This window comes from Pantherophis guttatus, chromosome 4 (assembly GCF_059756535.1).
Source record: "Pantherophis guttatus breed Tessera chromosome 4, ASM5975653v1, whole genome shotgun sequence".
Lineage (NCBI taxonomy): Eukaryota > Metazoa > Chordata > Lepidosauria > Squamata > Colubridae > Pantherophis > Pantherophis guttatus.
In genome coordinates, this window is record NC_142066.1 from 29891581 (window position 1) to 29912597 (window position 21017).

Sequence of the window (21017 nt, forward strand, 5' to 3'; positions counted from 1 at the left end):
GACCAGCTGCGGTGGATTGAAGTAGTAGAGTAGCAATGGAGTCTGGCAAAGGAGAATGTCCTAGAGAGGCCACACATTTACCTTCTCTCTCTTGCTCATGCTTTTTCTTTTTCGTTCCTTTTTTTTTTTTTAACCCCTAGGCTTCAGGCTGCACTCTGGTCTCCCTTGTTTCCCCCCAACAGCCGAACCATCCCTATGGGGAGTTTTTTCTATTTACGGTTTACGGAAGATCAAAACAAGTGCTGTAAAGGCATTTATTTCATCCCTACCCAGAAATTTCTACCCAACACCCCAAATTTCACTCCACACACACACCACACACACCACCACATACACCACACGCACACACACAAAACTGATTTGTTTCTCCACTAAAAAGTACAATGGCTGGAAGCTAGAAGATAGGAGCGCTCCGAAAATTAGACCAGTCTTTGGTGCAGCTTTCTTCATATCATTTTGTCTTTTTATCTACACTTGGTTTAGTCAGTGTATATTTCTGTTAACAGATTCAAAAGAGGAGGCGGAGAAGGAGGAGAGGTTTGAAGGCATTTGCAGTTGGGTGATCTGTTGTGCCCGTTTATTTTTTTTCTGCCTTCTTTTGCTGGCTGGTGGAGTTTTGAGACAATTGTGTTGTGACGCCTCTTGTTCCCCCCTGATTTTCTTTCTTTTCTCCCACAGGGCCAGCGTCCCTGCGATCTTGCAGATGAAGATACTTTGGCGCTGCTGGAAGAGCTGCAGCATAAACAAGACGATGTGAGTGATGGGTTGTGGAAAGATTTTGGGTGGGTTTTTTTTTTTGCCAATTCCATTTATGTTGTTGGATACAGAAGGGTATTGTGATAGACTTCTATATTTATGCAGAAAGTTTCTAACATCTGAAGCTCGTCACTTTCTGTGTGGGATTCTTCAAGGTTTAGAAGACCTTTTAGGGGAGAAGGCCTCTGCAGGAGACTTTGCAAAGGCTAGTTTGGGGGCTGATTTGAGAATATTCTCCCTGTGGGATGATCCCAGGTCTTCCCCCTGGGCTTAATAGGAAGAGTACTCTTTTCTTGCAGCCGCCAACTGGAATTCTCTGAGTGAACAAAATAATTAAAACAGTTTCCATTTCAAATAAAATATAAACAACACAAGACCATAACTAGGTCATTGAAGCAGTCACAGGGCATGTCTGCTTTTACAGACAGTATAATAAAATTTAACCATGTCGCAAGGAGCGAAACTGATGAACAAGACGAAACCACTGGGAGAATTCTCCCGCCAGGGTGGATCAGAGAGACTGTTCTTCAGTTCCAGTGTTTAATTCTAGATTTGTGAAGCCCCATAACTTTAAGGGGGGGGGGATGGGGTCTCTTATGGCCCCACTGCTATTGATCCATTGACAAGAGGAAGGCCATAACCAGGGAGTTTTGCCCAGCTTGTACCAGTTGCATCCCTACCTGTACGGGAGAAACTGGTAAAGATAAATTGCACTCTTTTTACACATCTAGTCTACTACATTGTGATTTGCACAAGGCTGCCTTTGAAGACCACTTGGAAACTGCCCTTTGCTGGCAGGTAAGAAGAGCTGCCATAGTCATGTAACATGGGTGCTGCATTGGCTTCTAATAGCTTGACAACTTGGCTGATAGAACCATTTTTTCCAACCAGAATTGATCCCACCTGGTATGTGTGTTTCTAGAGAATCTGCTAGTAATTCCATATTTTTGTAAAAATGAGGAGACAGCTGGGTTTTTTTCAGTGATGTCATTCCCTTCCAGAAGTTAAATTAGCTCCCATCCTTATAATATTCCAAAAATGTGTTAAAACAGCTTTTCTAGACAGCATTTGGGGGAGAAGCTGGAATGGCTTCATCCAGTCTTTCGTAAACTTGGCAATTTTAAGATGGGTGGACTTCAGCTCCCAGAATTTTCCTTCCGGCCATGCTTGGTCTGTTTTATTTGATTGTTCCAGCTTCTATTGTGTTGCATTTGTGTTCTTGTGTTTCTTTTGGATCTTTTATGCTCATTGTTAGCTGCCAGGAGTCCCTATGGATTCAGGGGCCATAATAGTTGCAAAACCAATAAATGCATTTTTGGATCAGAACTGTTAACTTTTTCACTGATAAGCTCCTCATTGGTGGAATTCGATTTTAAAGAGCTGTCTATTTATTCCACATTGTTTTAGCTGCCTTTCTTTACAGTAATTCTTTTCAGATTTCTTACAGTTATATGCTTGCTGATACAATTTATCCTAATAATAATTTAATTGTAGGAGTCCTTAAGATGTGATTTTTATGTTTTTATGTAAGCTTCCTTCAAAGAACTTCGACCCTGAAAATGTACATAAGATATGATAAGCCCTTGGGGTGGGGGGGCGATGGAGGAGATCAGGTCCGGCTTGGCTAACAGGTCAATTTTATATCAAAATTGTTTGAATAGAATATTCAGAATATTCTATTTCTATTCTATTCTATAGAATATTCAGAATATTCTTTATTGTGGTGTCTTGTGATTGTAAAACAGTTTCAGTTGTTGCCTTGCCTGATGAGTTTTAAGCTCTAATATGAAATTTGTATATTTGGCCTGCGCGTAGATATACCAGAGTTGCCTTAACCACTACAGCTGGTTTTTTAAATCACGCTTTAGTTAAATTTGATGACCATTATATAATGCTGAGACTTTAATCTTATTTTTTAAAAATCAGCTGTTTAAGCTTGGCTATACCAATGTGTACTTTGTCCTAAATATACCGTAATCCATTACTAAGATATGCTAATTTGGTTGGTGTGTGTGTGTGTGTGTGTGTGTGTGTGTCTATTGCACAGATCAGGCAACCAGGATGCCTGCATTTGCTTTATATAACAGCTTTGGCTATTCAGTAGATGTGGGTGAACATTTTTTTTAAGCATTCCTGTACATTTATTTTTTTTTAATTGACTCATAAGGAGACACACCTCCCAAACTCTGTTTCTCCCATTGCCTTTTTGCATGTCCCTCAAGAAATGGCAAGAGCTGGAAGGCTAAAGAAATACTGATGACCCCCCAGGACAGAAGGTCAAAGAGCGGGAGGCCAGCATGCCTGTCAGCCTAATTTGAGTTTTGCCAGCCTAAAGGTTGCATTTCTGGCAGGCATGGTGGGCCTCCCAGATTTGGGGAAGCTGATCAGCCTCCCTCTTCATCTGTTTCAGGCAAAAGCTTGACTGGTAGGGCGGGTTGTGGGCGGTGGGGGGGGGAGGAGAAGGGAAGAAAGAGAGAGAGAGAAAAGGGCTGGTTCCCAAGGGAAAGCAAGCAGGATGGGCCTCCCTCCTGCCTGTCAGCTTTCTGCCCTTTCCAGCTGTGGATTGGAACCAGATCAGCCTCAAGGTCCTTTTGCAAAGCTGAAAGGCGCTTTCTTTGCATTCTTTCTTTTTGTAATTCGACTTGGAAGTTTTCCTATGAGAACCAGTCGAAGGAGCAGCCTGTCCCAATAAAAGACAGGAGGGGAAAGGAGTGTATGTGTGGAGGGGAAGGGAGGGCGGAAGGGTGAAGCTGCATCTGAAGGGACCCAGAGTTCAAGGTCCCGGCCCGCCTTCTGAACTACAAAGGCCGAAGTATTTGCAGCATTTTTAGTTGCAAAAAAAGTGCATTTGCCAGGGGGAGGAAGAGTGTGATTAGATACCAATGGAATGGGGAGGGGAGTCCCCCTCTTTTCTCCCCCCCCCCTTTCCCACCCATAGGAATTATGGGCTGAAGATTAAGGACTGATTCAGGGCCTTCTACCGTTAACTCATAGTATTGAGTGCTGCAAGTCAAAACCTTTTGTTCTTAAAAGGGGATGAACCAGATTGATATTCCTCCAGTAGCCGCCATCTTATTAAAAACAGTAATAGCACTTAGCCTTATATACTGCTCCACCGTGCAGTACTCTCAGTACTGTCTGAGTGGTTTACAAAGTCAGCACGTTGCACCCAACAATCTGAATCCTGATTTTATCGACCTCGGAAGGATGGAAGGCTGAGTCAACCTTTAGGCAGTCAGGTTCGAACTCCTGGCAGTGGGCAGAGTTAGTCCACTGTTAGTCGTGTGAAGATAGCACTAGCTGCTGCAGATTTATTTGCCCCCAGGTATTTCGTATACAGAGGAGCAGATTTTGTCACATCGCATCAGACAAAATCTGTAAAGGCTGCATTGTTAAGTGGAATAAAAGTTTTTATTTTTGATCTCTCCCCTTTTATTATTCAGTTACGCAGCAAAAAGGAAGCCCATCGGCAGGCTGTGATTGACACCAGCTTGGAACAGGCCCCCTCGTATACAAGCAAGCATCGAAGGTCAGCACTAGATTATCATTAGATACTGTACTGTTATGGAAAATACCAAGTCTTCAGTTCCACATAATTCCCTAGCCTCAGCCTTTGCTTTCAGACACTTGTAATTTAAAGTTTTTAATCTAGGTTTTTTTAGCCCTGGAATCAGATGTGTGAAATCCACGCCATCACACCCCCAGCAAATCTAAGTGGCAAGACAAGTTTGGAGGGAGAAATCTTTATTTGATGTACAGCAAGTTTGACAAGCGTTTGCCGCAGAAATGTTTATGGTTTGAAATTGCAGCTGTCAGCTTGGCCTTTTTGTTTGTGGTTATATGTTGAGCCTGTGCAAATTACAAGTGCCTGTTGTCAGTAAAGAAAATCTCCTAGCAAGAATCCTTTGCTTTTGCTGTCGTGCTCGGAGTAGGACTTAGTTGGGCACTTGTTGGGTCATCATGGCGGCAGTTTTTGGATTTGTAAGCAGATTGTTGGCCTGTTTATGAATGTTCAGACATGGGGTCAGGTGGCCATTTTCTCATATGGCTTCTGCTGTAGGAAACATTGTAGAGTGTAAGGCAGTATATCTCAACCTTGTCACCTTTAAGCTGTATGGACTTCAACTCCCAGAAATCTCCAGACAGCAATGCTGGAAGTTGGAAGTTTACCACAGGTTATCGTTGCCAAAGTTGAAAAACACTGGCATAAGACCGGGATGCCAAACTGGCGGCCCATGGGCCAGATGCATCACATGTAGGCCATGCCCACCTCAGCTCCGTGAAGGGGGAAAGTGTCATATGACACCACGAGTTAGACACCCGTGGTATAAGGCATGCAAGTCCTTCCTCACCATCGAAATTGGAGTTAAGTAGGCAATGTTATTGTTCTTGCACTTTCACATATGTAGCTGCCAGCACACATGAGTACAACTAGTCCTTGATTATTGGGAGGGATTGGGACTGAGGTTTTCATTTGCTAAATAATGTGGCTGTAAAGTACAATGTCATACATGACATAGTGATGGAAATTCCAATGCTTCTGATTGCTGTCTTTACGTGAATCACCGTGGATTGTAAAGCATGGACATTATATGATCGCCATTTACAACCTCCTGCTGGCTTCCCCATTGAATTTGCTTGTAGAAAGCTGTCAGGGTTGCAGAGGATAATCACGTGACTGGGGCCAGTCTTAGCTATCACTCGCTCCATTGTGAGTTTGAACAGTCAATGAATGAGTGGTTGTTAAATGAGGACCACCTACATGTTATTGGATCTGGACTGGTTGGAAGCTTCTTAAATAACAATAGCACTTAGACTTATATACCGCTTTACAGTGCTTTTACAGCCCTCTCTAAGCGGTTTACAGAGTCAGCATATGGCCCCAACAATCTGGATCCTCATTTTACCCACCTTGGAAGGATGGAAGGCTGGGTCAACCTTGAGCCTGGTGAGATTCGAGCTGCCAAATTGCAGGCAGTCAGCAGAAGTAGCCTGCAGTACTGCATTCTAACCACTGCACCACCGCGGCTCTTTTTAAATAGTCTGAAACCCATGTTAGAAAATTAAAAAGTATATTATCTCAAAGACAGAGATTCATAGAGTGGTGGGATTCAGCCCATTTGCACAACTTCGGGAGAATCGGTTGTTAACTTTCTGAGCAATTTGGCAAACTGGTTGTTGGAAGAAATCATTAGGGCAGAAAACCGGTTGTTAAATTATTTGATTCCCACCACTGGATTCATATCATACCAATTGGAGTTGGGCAGCTAAACTATTTAAACAAATAAATAAGTAAGTAAGTAATCAATCCTTCTCTAGGATACGTGGGTTGGAGTTATCACCTTACCATGTTCTTTAGTTTGGCCTGAGTACATACACAACTGATTTTGTGACATGTATCTGTGGCAGGGTAAGTGAGCAAGATCTTTCCAGCTTCTCCTCCTGTCCATCTCTCCCTTTGATTCTCCTAGGAGCTCCGTGTGCCGCATGAGCAGCAAAGAAAAGATCTCCGTCCAAGACCAGTCAAAGGAGCGGAAGACCTTGGGTACCATTGCTGTTGGCGAAGAGGAGACTAGTTCGGCTTCAGAGGGAGATGAAACACCGGAGTCCAATGGTGAGTGGAGGGAGGCAGCAGCCAGCGCCCTCATCCTGACAGGACACAATGGGCTGATTGCTAATTGCTTCCCATCTCTTGCAGAGGTGAAGGCTGTTCCCCCAGCAGACAGCAGTGCAGTGAATGGAGTGTCTGTGACTCCTATTAGGCCTCTGTCCCCGTGTCCTCTTGGGCCAAAGGTAAGGCAAGAACTTCCTCTCTCCATTGTCTCAATTTCCTTCCACAGTTGTGGGTCCAGATAGGATCATTACTGGTACTGCGATGTAGTTGAAATCCAGCTTTGTGCATCCACATCCTAAACAATTTTACTAGAGCCCAAGATAGAGGGTGACAAACACACTTCATGCGCTCTAGTCGCTTTACATTCTCAGTTCACTCATGCCACTTAGTATGGGATTGCAGGTGCTAGTCTCAAAGGAGTATTCATGTGCCCTGAACACAGGCTGCACATACAGCAGAACAGTACTGGGATGTACCGTTGTACAGTACAAGTACAGGTATCCCTCACTTACAAGTGTAATTAAGCCTGCAATTTCAGTCATAAATCGTGATGGTCGTAAAGCAGGTTACCACATAATCATACCTGATTTTATTACCTTTTTTGGGGGGCGATCATAAAGCAAGCGTGATTGTAGAGCAAATACATCATTAAGCAATCCATTGTTCTCTGTTTTTTGCTGGAAAATGGAAGTAAACACCAGTTTCCAGCAAAAAATGTCATAAATCAAGGACATGTGACACTGCAAATGGCCATAAATATGGGCCAGTTGCCAAGCATCCAAAATCCAGTCACGCAACCATGGATGTCAGAACTTTGAATCTGGGCTTTAAGTCCCCTTTTCAGGGTCCTACGTGACTTCGAATGGTAGCTAAGCAACCGGTTGTAAGTTGAGGACTACCTGTAGAGGAATTTCATTGGTAACATTTCTGCCCCAAAAAACTTTCCTCAAGTAGATAACTAGCACAGCTGACGCTATAATCAAGGCCTAAATATTGTGCCTCAGCTGGTTATGTTTGATGAGTCGTATAACTTTCAAATACTCAGCGAAGTTTTCTGCAGTTTTTTTGTTGCAAAAGGAGCCCTTGAACTCTTTATTTCACAGAAGAAGTAGGAGATAAAGAGACCTTAGTCCTGCACTTGGTGTGGCCCACCTCTAAATAAAAGCATAATAATCTTCCCCTTAGAAATGTTACCTTTTCTTCTCTTCCAATTCTCCATAGTTGCTTGCTCTTTTGCACAAAGCACGTGATGAATTCATCTCAATGCACTTTTTAAAAAAATAAATAAAAACCATGCCTTCATCCTTGATTAACCCTGTATTCCTTGCATCGGACTTTCCCCCTGCTTTTGGGATGCAAGTCTAGGGGCTACGTTTGCAAAGAGGCCTTTCCTGGTTGGACCTCCTCTGCATGTCTTCCCCATTCTGTTGCATGCCATCTTACCTGTACTGTATAGAGTACCTTGAACTTTCTGTTTTCTTCCCCTCTTTTCCCTGTTCTGATGTTTTTTTTCCCTCCGTGTCTTCCATCCATTGTGAAATGCGTCTCTTTCTCCTCCTTGCTTTCTCATTCCACCTGCTCACTCCAGCCACAGTTTGTCTTCATTTTGCCTCTGTCGCCTATCCCAAGCCCTCTGGTACCTTCCACGTGGAGACAACACTTGCGTAAAACAGGGATCCTTCTGGTGCCCCAGAAGGGACAAATGACTGCTGTGAGTGCCCCGCGAAAATGAACGAAGAGGGTGGAGCCAAGAGGGGTGTTGTATCTTTGCGTACTTCTCTCCAGGAAGCCCAGAGTAGGGCTTAAAAATCTCTTAATGCACTTGTTGGTGGCTGAGTCAGTTTTTGACTGTGAGTGGAGTGGAGAGAGGCTTCTTCACAGGAACCCCTGCCTGCTGTTCTCCTGGCTGTTCATCCCTTTGGCGTGCGTGAGATTAAAGGAAAATCCTGACTCTGTACATGCCACTGTGGGAAAAGATTCTGCAAGCATCTCCTGGCTACTGTGTGAAACAGGAGGCGGGGCTGCTGATAACGCTGTAGTTCCCTCTCTATCCACTGTGGGGAGCTGTGTTTTTGTTCTATCTGTGCATATAAGAATGCTAGCGTTGGGGAAGGAAAAGTGAGCCTAAAGACGCCCAAGGGAGGAAATGAAGAGGGCCACTAAGATTATAAACTATTGGGGTCAAGCGGTACTTCAGTAGGGAGGTTGGCCCTTGGGCTACAAGAACCAGCAGCTTGAGTTCCAAAGTCCAAAGCTGTTTGACCTTTTCCTGGCAGATAGAGGGAAAAGGAGAGAAAGAAAGAAGTGTGTTATAAATAACACAACTGGGGAGTGGGAAGGACAAAGAGGGAAGCACGTTGGCCCTACCTTCTACTCGCCATTGGCGAGATTGTGGGTCTTCTCCAGCATTACTTTTGAAAGAATGTAACTCTTGATAGGGCGGGCAGGAAGATTGCCAGCTCTGTTGAAAAGGTATCCAGATATCCTGAACTGTAGAGCTGGGCTGTGTAAAGCAGACAAGGGAATCCCATCCACCAAAATTAAATTCTTCCAGAATGGAGAGCCTGGGAAATGCAGCAGACATGATTTTCCTAAAACTTCTGAAACTTCACACTTCTGAAAGTTTGGTAATGCAACAAGGCATTTTTCCAGGATCTGCTGTTTCCTCTGCCCTGATAACATTTTGAAATTCTGTGCCGAGTGTGATTCTGGGCAGCTCTTCTCGACATGAGCATCAGCTTTTCCATTGTGGAATTTGCATTGGCAAGGACTTCATGATGGGATGCGAGGAACAAGCAGCCTTGTCTTGCAAAGACTCTGGACTGTCAGAAATGCAGGAGGTCTTCTAGAAAGACTTTGGGGCAGCCTTGGGGGGTGGGGGTGTCTCAGAGGTCCCTCATGCCATGTTTGTATTAATGTAAATGTGCATATTGGGCAGCCCTGCTTGAGAAGTTGCTTCCTAACAATCCCAGGACTGCTTGCTTCTAAATTGTACTTTAAGCAGCTACATATATAATAGAGTAATTCCTTCATTGTTTCCCCCTTCATTTGTTTATACAAACAGTAATTCCTACAGTGCCCAGAGGAACCTGAAGCAATTTACAGTACAATAAAAATGTCAAAACTCAGATCTTATCCAACCAACTAAGCACCCAAGAACTGCCTGCACTTGTGCATTCTGCCAAATATAAAGGGTTTTAAGGCCTTTCTGGAGGTTGGTAGATTGGCGGTATTCCTCACCTCAAGAGGCAGGTGTTTTTAATATATGGAAGAATGTCTTTAAGAGAAGTTTCCAGGAATTGCTGCTTTGAGAAGACTGTAGTCCTGGCTCCTTTCACATGAGGTATAGTTCAGCCTGAAATCCTACCTCCATGTTCAGCCATGCTCTGAAACATCTGAGAATATGCCAAGTAACTGGTCCTCAGTAATCCCTGAAAACTTTCAGATGATAAAAAGGGATTTTCTGATAAGGGCAACCTTGGGTGGCTTTGACCCTTTCCTACATCACCTGCTTTGGAAAAATGAATCGGAGCCCCTAGCTAGCTGACTGTGGAAGTACTACCCTTCTTGCCTTGAAACCCAATCAATTCTGTTTCTTCTCAGGTTCGCACCCAAAGTTTCATGCCCCCCACAGCACTATTTCTCCTGTCATTCCTCAAGAGAGAGAGAGAAAGAGGAAAATGAAAAGTTGCCACTTTATCACCAAGTTAAGAGTCTGGTGTATCTATTGCAAACCAGAATTTTGGGGTTGTTTCTTCTCTCTCTTTTTTAATTTTTTTTATTTTTAAACAAAACATAAAAACATCCATCATCCATTCCAATTACAAGTAGTGTGTCGGTCAGTTACAAATCTTTTGTGCTTCGTCTCATATTCATCATTACAAATTCTCTAACTTCTCGCATTATCAATCTAACATATATCTTTATATCATTATTCTCATTTGTCATTCATTTAACAATAGCATTTCCATCCCATTAAAATCATTTCCATAAATTGTATTATAACATCTATTTCATATTTCATATTTCATTTCCATGTTTTATTATCTAGCCATTGATAAAAGAAATCCCGTATCTTATAATATTGTTTATCTTCCTGTTCTCTAATTTCAAATGTCAATTTGCTTCATTTCAGCACATTTCATAATTTTCCTAATAATTTCATCTTGTTTGGGTATTTCCTCATTTTTCCAATTTTTAGCAAACACAATTCTAGCCGCTGCCAATACATTCACAATCAGGTAACTCAATTCTCTATTATATGTTTCTGGTAAAAAAAATCTCTGGTTTGAAGTCGATTTTTTAATCATTTTTTCCAACCATGTGTGGATTTTAGTCCAGTATCTTTTGGCTTCTACACATGTCCACCACATATGGTAATATGAACCCGGTGTCTGATGACATTTCCAGCACTTTTCCGATTTGTTCTTGAACATTCTCGCTATTCTCGTCGGGGGTAGATGCCACCTGTAAAACATCTTATACAAATTTTCCTTATATGCTGTTGACATTGTTATTTTATAATTTTGCAACCACAGTTTTTGCCATTTCTCTAAATCAATTCCATAACCAACGTTTTTCCCCATGCGATCATTGGTTCTTTAACTTCTTGTTCTTCCAATTTTACCTCTAATAAATAACCATATAATTTCTTAATTACATAGTCATCAGAACCTGTTAAAATTTTATTCAAATTAATCAAATTATTATAAAAACCTACTGTTTTACAATCTTTATCATATCTAGAACATGTTTGTATATAAGAAAACCAATTCATCTTAAAAACTTGTTCTTCCAGTTCTTGCTTCGATTTAAGTTCACCCTTTTCATTCAGTAAATCACTATATCTAACAATTTGTTCCCTTTTGAATGTTGTTGAATGTGAAAATGCTTCAATTGTCGACACCCAGACTGGAATTTTCAAATAGTGATATTTTTTGATCTTCTCCCAATTTAACAACAAAGCCTCTCGTATGTAATATCTTCTAAAATACCCCTGTGTTTTTGTTCCCTTATACCATAAAAAAGCATGCCACCCTAACAACAAATCATGTCCTTCTAAAGTCAATAATTTAGTATTCTTTAACATTATCCATTCTTTAATCCACATCAAACTTGTTGCTTGATAGTTCCCAATTAGGTAAACCAAAATCTCCTCTTATTCTAGCATCTTGTAACAATTTTAATTTTATCCTCACCTTTTTTCCCTGCCATATATATTTTAACACTATTTTGTTCAATTCTTCAAAATAATCTTTCCCCAATCTAATTGGGATTGTCTGGAACAAATATAAAATTCTAGACAATATATTCATCTTAATAGTTGATATCCTCCCTATCAATAGCTTCCGTTAATTACATCATTGTTATGTTTCTTTCTAGCATTTCTTCATTACCTTTGAAATCTGGGGTAAATTCGTCTTTTGCAGATATTAATATTTTCCTCTTCTATATTTTCTTGTTCATACAGTTTTCTATAATAATCTTGTATAATTTCTTTCTTCTCTTTATTCCCAAATCTAATTTGTCCTTGGTCATCCATTAGCTCTGTTATTTTTCTTGATTGTCTTTCTTTTTTCAATTTATATGCTAACCATCTACCTGGTTTATTAGCACCTTCAAAATAATTCTGTTTAGCACTTCTAATTTTTTGTGCTAGAACTTCTTTCTCCATTAATCCCATTTTATGTTTTATTGTATCATTTTTATGTTAATGTCTTTCTTTTGTGAGGATTTTTGAAGTTCCTTTTCAAATCTCTTATAATCATCATCTAATATTTTATGGGCTTGTCTTTTTATATTATTTCTTTTTCTTGTATAATCAATTATCAGACCTCTAGCATAGGCTTTCATTGTATCCCAAGTATTTTGCATCAATGTGTCTTCTTTTCTATTCTCTTTAAAGAAAAAAGCCAATTCTTTCTTCATTTTCTGTACAAAGTCTTTTTCTTTTAAAACAGTATTATTTAAAGTCCATCTAGATCTTCTTCTTTATCCTTTCCATATCATTGTCACAGTCTGCCCATGTATTTGCTTCTATTTCAATTTCTTCTATATTCGAAGTCAATTCCATTGTTGTCCAAATCATATCTCATCTAGACCAAGATGAATGTCTGTCAGAATAAAAAAGTGTATTGTCTATTTTTTGCATTTCTTTCTCTCCATGTATCTTTTAAATTTATTTCCTCTGTCATCTTAAAAAAAGATTTTGGCAGTATCTTTCTACTGTGTTTTATTGCCTTGTGCGTTTTATAATCTAATTTCTCATCCACTATACCATTGAAGTCTCCCATCATGCAAATATTTTCATACTCCAGTTCAATTATTTTCTTGTGTAGCTTTTTATAGACGTCATCTTGGTTGTTATTTGGAGCATATATTACTATTAAGAGTATTTTCATATTATTATCTATTATTTCCACCATCAAAATTCTTCCCTCATCATCTGCGTATATTTGCTGTGCTGGAATTGTGTTTCTAATGTATAAGACAACTCCCCTTTTCTTACATTGTGGCAATGAAGTAAAAATTTTCCCTAGTTTTGGCTGCACCAGTAACTGTTCATGTTGCTTTTTAATGTGTACTTCTTGCAAACAAATTATATCAAACGTTAATTTCTCTAATTTATGAAATACTTTTCTTCTTTTAATAGCTAAATTAAGTCCATTTATATTTATTGAAATCAATTTTTTCTCCTCCATGTTCATATTTTATAAGAAGGATTTGCTGCTCTAGTAGATCTCGGCTCGCATTGTTCTTTGTATTCCACAATACCCCCTACTGCTCCTTCTGCTTTTTCAATCATTACTAGATCATCTTCTTGGAGTTCTACTATTTGTTCTGCCTTCTTGGATTCCATTTCTTTTTCTTTGAGAAATTCTGTGTAAAATGCTTTAGCTTTATCCATTGTATCAAGTCTGTATCTTTGCTGTTGCCACATTAAGACTAATCCTTCTGGTATCAGCTAACTATAATTCACACCTTTTTGAAGTAATATTTTAGTCAAAAATTGATATTCTCTCCTCATCTCTCACTCTTTTCGGTATTTGCTTCAGAACCACAACTTCTTTCTCCTTGTATTTTAATGTTTTTTCTCTAGCCACCTGCAGTATTTGTGTTTTGATCGATTTCTTAGTAAACCTTATATGAACTTCACATGGGAGTTTATTACACATTGCATATCTTGTATAAACTCGAAATATCTCATCAATGCCATCCGCCAGATTTTCTCCCTTCTCTTCTTCTATATTTTGAAATCTAAGATAGAATTCTGATCTATCCATGTCCCATCCGATTAAGCCACTCTTATCTCTTTCAACTTCATCCAGTCTTGTATCAATGTCTCTGATTTTTTTTCTCTCTTTGCTCTTCCTTTTCCTCAATTTTTTGGAGTCTATCTTCATATTTCAACATCATTTGTTGTATGTTCTTCACTTTCTCATCTTCTCTGTTCTTTGTTCAATCTTCTGAACTACTTGTAGTATCATCTGTAATGTTGTCTCCTTTTCCTTCTCCTTCTCCTGCTGTTGCAACATCGTCTGTATGATCGTTGTCCTCCTAATGGTGATGAAGAGGGCATAGTTGTGGAAGAGCCAACAGCTGTTACTTTTCTACTCATCCTGTGGATTGGTCACAAAGGCTTTAACTAATAGTAGAAAGAAAGAAGATAAAAAGGAAAAAAATATTCTTCAGGTTCTTCTGTACCTTAATCCAATTGTGGATGAAGCAAATATTACTTCAAATATCTTCAAATGTCAATAAAAAACACAAAGTCAAAAAAGAAGAAAAGAAGAAAAACAAAAAACCATTAAACCGCAGAGTAACAATCTTCAGGCACTTGTATACCTTAATCCAATTCAATAAAAAAAGAAACACAGTAAAAAGGAAAAAGTTAAAAGTCCTCCAACAACTCTTAGTCAAAATAAGAATACTTACACAGGGGAAGAGTACCAGAGAGCCATCACTTATAAAATGGAAAAAGTAAAAAATGAAAAGAGAAAAAGAGAAAATGTCCAAAATGGGAATCACTTCTATATAAAGTCCAAAGAATTTTTTTTTTATTCCCCTTTTGTTTGAGTTCCAAATATTATTTACTGTTCTCTTCCAAAGTCACTAGAATCCTTCTCATTCAACAGGCTCCTGCCTTTGATAGTTTCTCGAAGAACATCTGAATGAACAATTCTATTGGTAGTTTTAAATGTTCTTTTGATGTTCTTCCTACTATCATCTATGAAAGGGCGCAGAGTCCTTGAATTGCAACAATATAACACATTTGTTACTTCTTTTATAAACAAAAGGATACACAGTTCCAATCCGCTAGATAGCAGTGTTACTACTCTCCTCTTCTTTCCCTGCTATATTCAATAAACTTTTTAAAAAGTCACGATAACCAGAAGGGAAAAATATAATACAAAATAGAAAAAACAAAACAAAAAAGAATTACAATGAAAAGGCACTAAAAGTTTAAAATGCAATAGACAAATCTGTAATCCAAAACAATCCAGTCCAGATTAAAAAAAAAAGAAAAAAACACAAATGCAGCCAGCTTAAAAATAAAAAGGAAAAAATAAAATACTTTAGACTCAAGCTTTATTCCGCTGCTTAAAATTCTGCTGTCTTCTCTTTAGTCTTACTTTCAATCTCAGGGTGCTCTCATTATATAGATTATGGTTAAAAATTTCTCACCAATTCGAAACACTTCCTATCTTCTTCCGTTCCGGAGCTGTCCCAACTTCAGCAGCTGCAATGGCTGCTGCCCCACTGCCGGAAAAAAGGCTTCTCCTGGATCAACCAGGGACTTTGCGATGTCCCTGGGATCGACAGGATGTGCCCTCCACTATCACAGTCTCAACAGGACTGTGAGGTTCAAAAAGGACTGTCCAGTGATGGGGATATCGGCGGTGATCCTGGAGCCCCAGAATCTTCCGTCCATGCTGTAGCGACGTCAGCTCCTCCTCTGGTTGTTTCTTCTCTTAAGGCAGGAGCCTCCAAACCTGGCAACTTTCAGACTTGTGGTCTTCAACTCCCTGAATTCCCCAGCCAACATGGCTGGTTGAGGAATTCTGGGAATTTAAGTCCACAAGTCTTAAAGTTGTCAAGTTTGGAGGCTCCCTATCTTAAGGAATCCTCAGTTATTCAGGTCCTGAATTCCTTGTCCTGGCCCAGAGGTGTCAAACTCAAGGCCCGGGAGCTGGATCCGGCCCACAGGGTGCTTAGATCTGGCCCACTGGGCTGCCCAGTGGTGCCTCTGCCAGTGAAAATTGAGCTCAGTGGGGCTGCGTGCGCCCCCCCCTTCCAGGCTCCGTTTTCGCTGGCAGAGGACTAGCAAAACAAACTAAAATTAAAATAGAACAAAAGGAGAAATGTTTCCCCTTTTGCATGTGACATGCAAGAAGAAAAAGAAAGAAAGATGGGAAGAGAGCAAGGAAGGAAAAAGAAGGAAAGAGAGGAAGGAAGAAGAAAGAAGGAAGGAAATTATAATAAGGGAGGATGGATCTGTGGGAAGTCCTCCCTTAGCACTCGGGCCACCACAGGTGCCCCCCCAATACGAGTGATGAGCTGGCCACACCCACCTCAGTCCCTGAGGTCAAACACAACCCTAATGCAGCCCTCAATGAAATTGAGTTTGACACCCCTGTTCTACCCCAACTGGGTACCCACCTTGCTTCTTCCAGTTCCATTCTTTTAAGTGAAAATTCCCTTCATCCATCTTGACTCCCTTTCCTTCCTTTTCTCTCCACTTCCTCTCTTTATCCCCTTCTGCTCTACCCCTCCTCTTCTGTTCCTCCCCAACAGGTCTCTGGAGGTCCCAGCCGCACCACGGAGCCAAGTAGTTTGCCAGCTCCAGCCACGTGGAGACAGAGCCTGCGCAAAACAAGCAGCTTCGGTGTATTGCAGGATGCCAAGCTGGATGAAGGAGGGCCTAAGGGGGGCAGTGGCATCAAGCGCTCAGCATCCAGTCCCCGGCTTGATACAGAAGAAAAGGTGAGTTGGGCAGAGACAAAGTTGGCTGAGAGGCAGGTCAGGCATGGCCAGCCTCACCGTTAGGTTAAACTATATCATTTGTCTCAGGTGGTTGATGATTCCGAGAGTTGGCGGCAGCCGTGTGTTGTTGGAAACACCTTTGTAACACTTGGCCTGCCATGCACCTCTAAGCTAGCCAGCTGCACTCAGGTGTAGTGGAGGGTGGCATCAAGAAATAGGAAAGTCTTGGATTGCTCTCCCTTCATACAAGGAACAAGAGAGGGGTGCCAACTGTTCTGGTCTCTAGACAGCGCAACTGGCCCTCGTGCCATAAGGCATTTAAACAGCAGTCTTTTTTGTCTTATCTGAATCCAGGCAAGGGAAGATCCTTCAGTTCGTGGGGAAGAGTTGGTAAAAGGTTCAGGCTTATATTTGACTGTTTTGTTTTCTGTTTCATTTCCCCCCTTTCTCATCAGTTGTCTAATTAAATGTCCTTTTTTTTTTAAGTATAGAGAAGAGCAACTAGGATGATTAAAGGCCTGGAGACTAAAACATATGAAGAAGGGTTGCAGGAACTGGGTATGGCTAGTCTAGAGAAAAGAAGGACTAGGGGTGACATTATTATAGTGTTTGAGGGGCTACCACAAAGAAGAGGGGATCAATTTATATTCCAAAGCACCAGAAGGCAAGACAAGAAACAACGGATGGAAACTAATTGAGGAGAGAAGCAATTCTGGAATTAAGGAGAAACTTCATAACAGTGAGAACAATTAACCTGTAGAACAGCTTGTCTTCAGAAGTTGTAGGCGCTTCATCACTGGAGGTTTTTAAGAAGAGACTGGACAGCCATTTGTCTCAAATTGTATAGGGTATCCTGCTAGAGCAGGGGAGTTGGACTAGAAGATCTTTAAGGTACCTTCCAGCTTTATTCTGATTGATCTCCTTAAAGAACAGCAATAGCACTTAGACTTACATACCGCTTCATAGTGCTTTACAGCACTCTCTAAAAGGTTTACAGAGTCAGGATCTTCTCCTAACAATCTGAGTCCTCATTTTACTTCAGAAGGATGGAAGGCTGAGTGAAGGTTGATTTACAATTTAAAAAGGAGGCACAATCAAAGGAAAGCCATAAATAGGTCAAAACGAGCCTGCAATACCAGATGAAAAGCTAAACTAGCTCTCGATTTTATCTCGTAATTCTAGGCAATATCAGCTGAGTAATATTTAAAGAGAGTATTTCATAATGGAGGTACCTCTGAAGAAGAAAGTATTGTAAAGTAAGGCATTAGGAAATGATCTTAATTTTCAGACAAGATGATGTATTCTAGACCTTTGGAGATCCTAGGTTGAATGGTATGCAAGCCAGCCATTTTGAAATGACTTTTGTTGTGTAATAGAAACATCAGGTACTTCCTGGTTTGTCATCTTCCACCAGTTTTGGTAGAGTGGTCTTCTGGCATTGATTATTGAAAACCCATGAACAGCAATTGGAGAAATTTTGAGATTCCTCAGGAGGAGGAGGAGGAGGATAACTCGGTCCTCCAGGGTAGAGCACTTTCATATCTAATGAGGAGAAAGTACAGGTTGTCAGGGTTCCAAGTAACACCCCCAACGAAAGAAAACTCCAAGGCTTGAGTTTCCTCAAAGTTACATTTTATTAGAGATGTGATATTGGCACATCTGGGAAAACTCGAATTTGAAAGTTCCAAGGTTTTTCCCACCCAAAAAAAGTTCCAAGTCCCTGCCCAACACCCACAAGTCCATCACATGGTCCAATCAGACATCGTCCCAACTGGAGATGACTCCCAGGTCCAGGGCAATATGGCCTTGACTTCTTGAGAAAGGAATGTTATTATGACTATATCTCACCCATACTCCATACAATCCCTCCTCCCAGTTTCCCACAGTAGTAAACACGGCAGGTCTGAAAGCCTAATACAAAAGAGGGCTTCCAGGCCTGACACAGGTAGTCCTCGACTTAGGACCACATTTGAGCCCAAATTTCTGTTGCTAAATGAAACGTGTATTAAGTGACTTTTTCTCCATTTTACAACCTTTCTTGCCACTGTTGTTAAGTGAATCACTGCAGTTGTTAAATTAGTAATACAGTTGTTACGTGCATCTGGCTTCCCCATTGACTTTGCTTGTCAGAAGGTTAGAAAAGATGATCATGTGATCCCAGGACACTGCAACCATCAAAATATGAGTCAGTTGCCAAGTGTTTCAATTTTGATCACATGACCGTGGGGATGTTGCAATGGTCATAAGTGTGAAAAATGGTCATACATCACTGTTTTCAGTGCCATTGTAACAATCATTAAACGAACTGCTTTAAGTCGAAGACTACCTGTAGGGGAAATGCCAAATATTGCTCACAAGCAAGACATGAGCTGTACCTGTGGCAAGAAAGGTCATAAAATGGGGCAAGACTCACTTAACAACTGGGTCACTTACAAACATACATTTTGGGCTTAATAGTGCTCATATGTTGAAGACTACCTTGTATTTAAAAAAAAAAAAAGTTTGAGGAGCAGGACGTTTCTGATCTTCGGAAAGTTTCTGCAGCTTAGACGAGATGATGTTGACTAGATCAGGGATCTCCAACCTTGGCAACTTTAAGACCTGTGGACTTCAATTCCCAGAATTCTGGGAGTTGAAGTCCACAGGTCTTAAAGTTGCCAAGGTTAGAGACCCCTTGACTAGATAATCAATGAGCAACCTTCAGCCTTCTAGAGCAGAAAGTCTCCAATCCTGGCAACTTCAAGACTGGTGGACTTCAGCATGCTGGCTGGGGAATTCTGGGAGTTGCAATCCACAAGTCTTAAAGTTGCCAAGAGTGGCACCTATAGTCTTCTTGGTGGCTGACCAAAGAACAGCTAGGTACATTAAAAAAAAAAAAAAACCAACCTCCAAGCAAAATACGTTTAGTTCAACCTCTGACAGACTGACAGGCTGGAAAATTGCCCCTATTTCTTTCTATTGACAATATCCAGCTTTAGGAGCCCCAGATGTAAAATGGCTGCCTAGTCTTGGCTTAGAGAGAATGGATCAGGTCCGGAAGAGTTGAAATCACCTGTTCTAAGGTCAGGATGGGTTATTTTAGGATGGGAAAATTCTGCCATGCCACACTTTGCCCACTTCTCTTTGTGAATTATGAACTGCTTTGAGGACGTGCCAAATATTGCTGCCCTGGATTAAGTTTTCAAGAGCCGGTCTTATTATTTCTGAAGGCTTAAGTGGACCCAGCCTTGGGGCAGGTGCAGATCACCTTCGTGGGTTTTTTTTCTCTCTCTCTCTCATGATGCAAAGAAAGCCAAAGCCGTGGTTGTTGAGGAAGAAGAAACTCATTTTCGTGTTTAGCACTTTTTTTTTTTTTGTCAAAAGAAGAACACTTCATTTTTCTTCTTCCCCTGCTTTTTACTTATTCCCTTCTTTCCGACCTCAGATCTAGCAGCTCAGCACTGTCTGCCAGCTCTAGTGTGGGTTTGTTTCCCTCCAGAGGGGTGGCTTTTCAGTGTGGGGTTTCAGGACACGAATTTTGCCACCAGTATGTCTCTGCTGTGCCCTCTTTTTCTTTTCTTTCTCTTTCCCTCCCTCTCCATCCCGATCCTGTCATTGCCTGTATTATCTGCAGCAAGACATCCAGGAGCTCTTGAAGAAGTGGAGCAAGAATCCCATTGGCCCATGGTTAGCCAATAGGAACACAGCTTCTGAGCCACCTGGTGACCCGGTAGGAGCCTCTACCCATCAGATCGGGTGGCTGGATACCTTCCTTGCTAGCTTTGCTTTATTTGGGCAGGGGAGGGTTAAGCGTGTGTGGGTTGGTGGGTGCGGGGGGTGGGGGTTTCCTTAGCTTGAGAGCCATGGAAGTGTAAAGGGAAATGGGCACCAGCAACCTCTGGTGGGAATCACATATGGTCCAGGATTCTGCTGGAGATCCTTTTGTTTCAGTTTTCCTTTCACCTCTGCTCTTTCCCCACTCTTTTAACAATTTTTTTCTTGTTCTGTCTGGGCCACAGCTACCCTGTAAGAGAGGCAGTGTTGAAGCTTTTTGTGTCCTTTCTTCTCCATCCTTGGTAGAGCAGTCCCTCTAGCATTAAGGGAGGGATGCTCTCGCCCTCCCTGTTACAGAAATGCAGAGTTCACATTAGTGGGCCCCTCCTGAATCCCCATCTAGCCTCTGAGCAGCCCCCACTCCTAGTCCGAATAGAAGGTAACAGCGAAACAGCTGTCAATCATTATATTTTCTTTCCTTTTTTCCATCTTCTTTTACAGAACAAAGAGCCGCGCCTGGCACGAGTAATCCCAACTCCCACTCGCCGGATCTTTGCCCTCCCAGACACAGAGCCCCACCGAGATCCCCGGCGTGCGTGAGTAATCTACCATGGTTCAACTAAAATAGCAGATTTGGCTTGAGAGGCCTAGATTGGAATCTTGTTCAGACATGAAGCTGGTTAGCCAAAAAGGGCCTGTTGGCTTTTCCCAGACAGGATGAATATTCGCCTCTTTCTCATCCTCTGGTGAGGGTGGATCTCTTGATGTTCTTGAGTGGTGAAACCCACTAAGTTAAAATGAGTTAGGAGACCTTTGATTCCCCAGATGTTAGGTTTTCTACTCCCAAGTATCACCAGCCATTGGCCATATTGGCTACGGCTACTGTGAGTTTGAACGAACTTCTGGAAAA

At 41.3% G+C, this 21017-nt stretch overlaps 1 protein-coding gene across 5 annotated transcripts in view; it reads left to right on the plus strand.

Annotated features, from left to right (window-relative positions):
* The window catches only part of PPP1R12C (protein phosphatase 1 regulatory subunit 12C), a 47664-nt gene that overhangs the window by 17596 nt on the left and 9051 nt on the right, over positions 1 to 21017 (plus strand). For 2 of the 5 annotated variants that reach the window (XR_004592365.3, XM_034423203.3), the window contains exons 6-12: positions 679 to 753; positions 4200 to 4285; positions 6228 to 6370; positions 6455 to 6549; positions 16166 to 16354; positions 19968 to 20063; positions 20609 to 20703. Coding sequence is in view for 3 of the 5 variants with exons in the window: in XM_034423203.3 (XP_034279094.1) it covers positions 679 to 753; positions 4200 to 4285; positions 6228 to 6370; positions 6455 to 6549; positions 16166 to 16354; positions 19968 to 20063; positions 20609 to 20703 (779 nt within the window). In the remaining 2 variants the exon portion in view is untranslated. Of the gene's footprint in view, positions 1 to 678; positions 754 to 4199; positions 4286 to 6227; positions 6371 to 6454; positions 6550 to 7958; positions 8082 to 16165; positions 16355 to 19967; positions 20064 to 20608; positions 20704 to 21017 lie in introns of all 5 variants that reach the window. The other 3 variants (XR_015733696.1, XM_034423204.3, XM_087891851.1) reach the window with 2 other exon arrangements.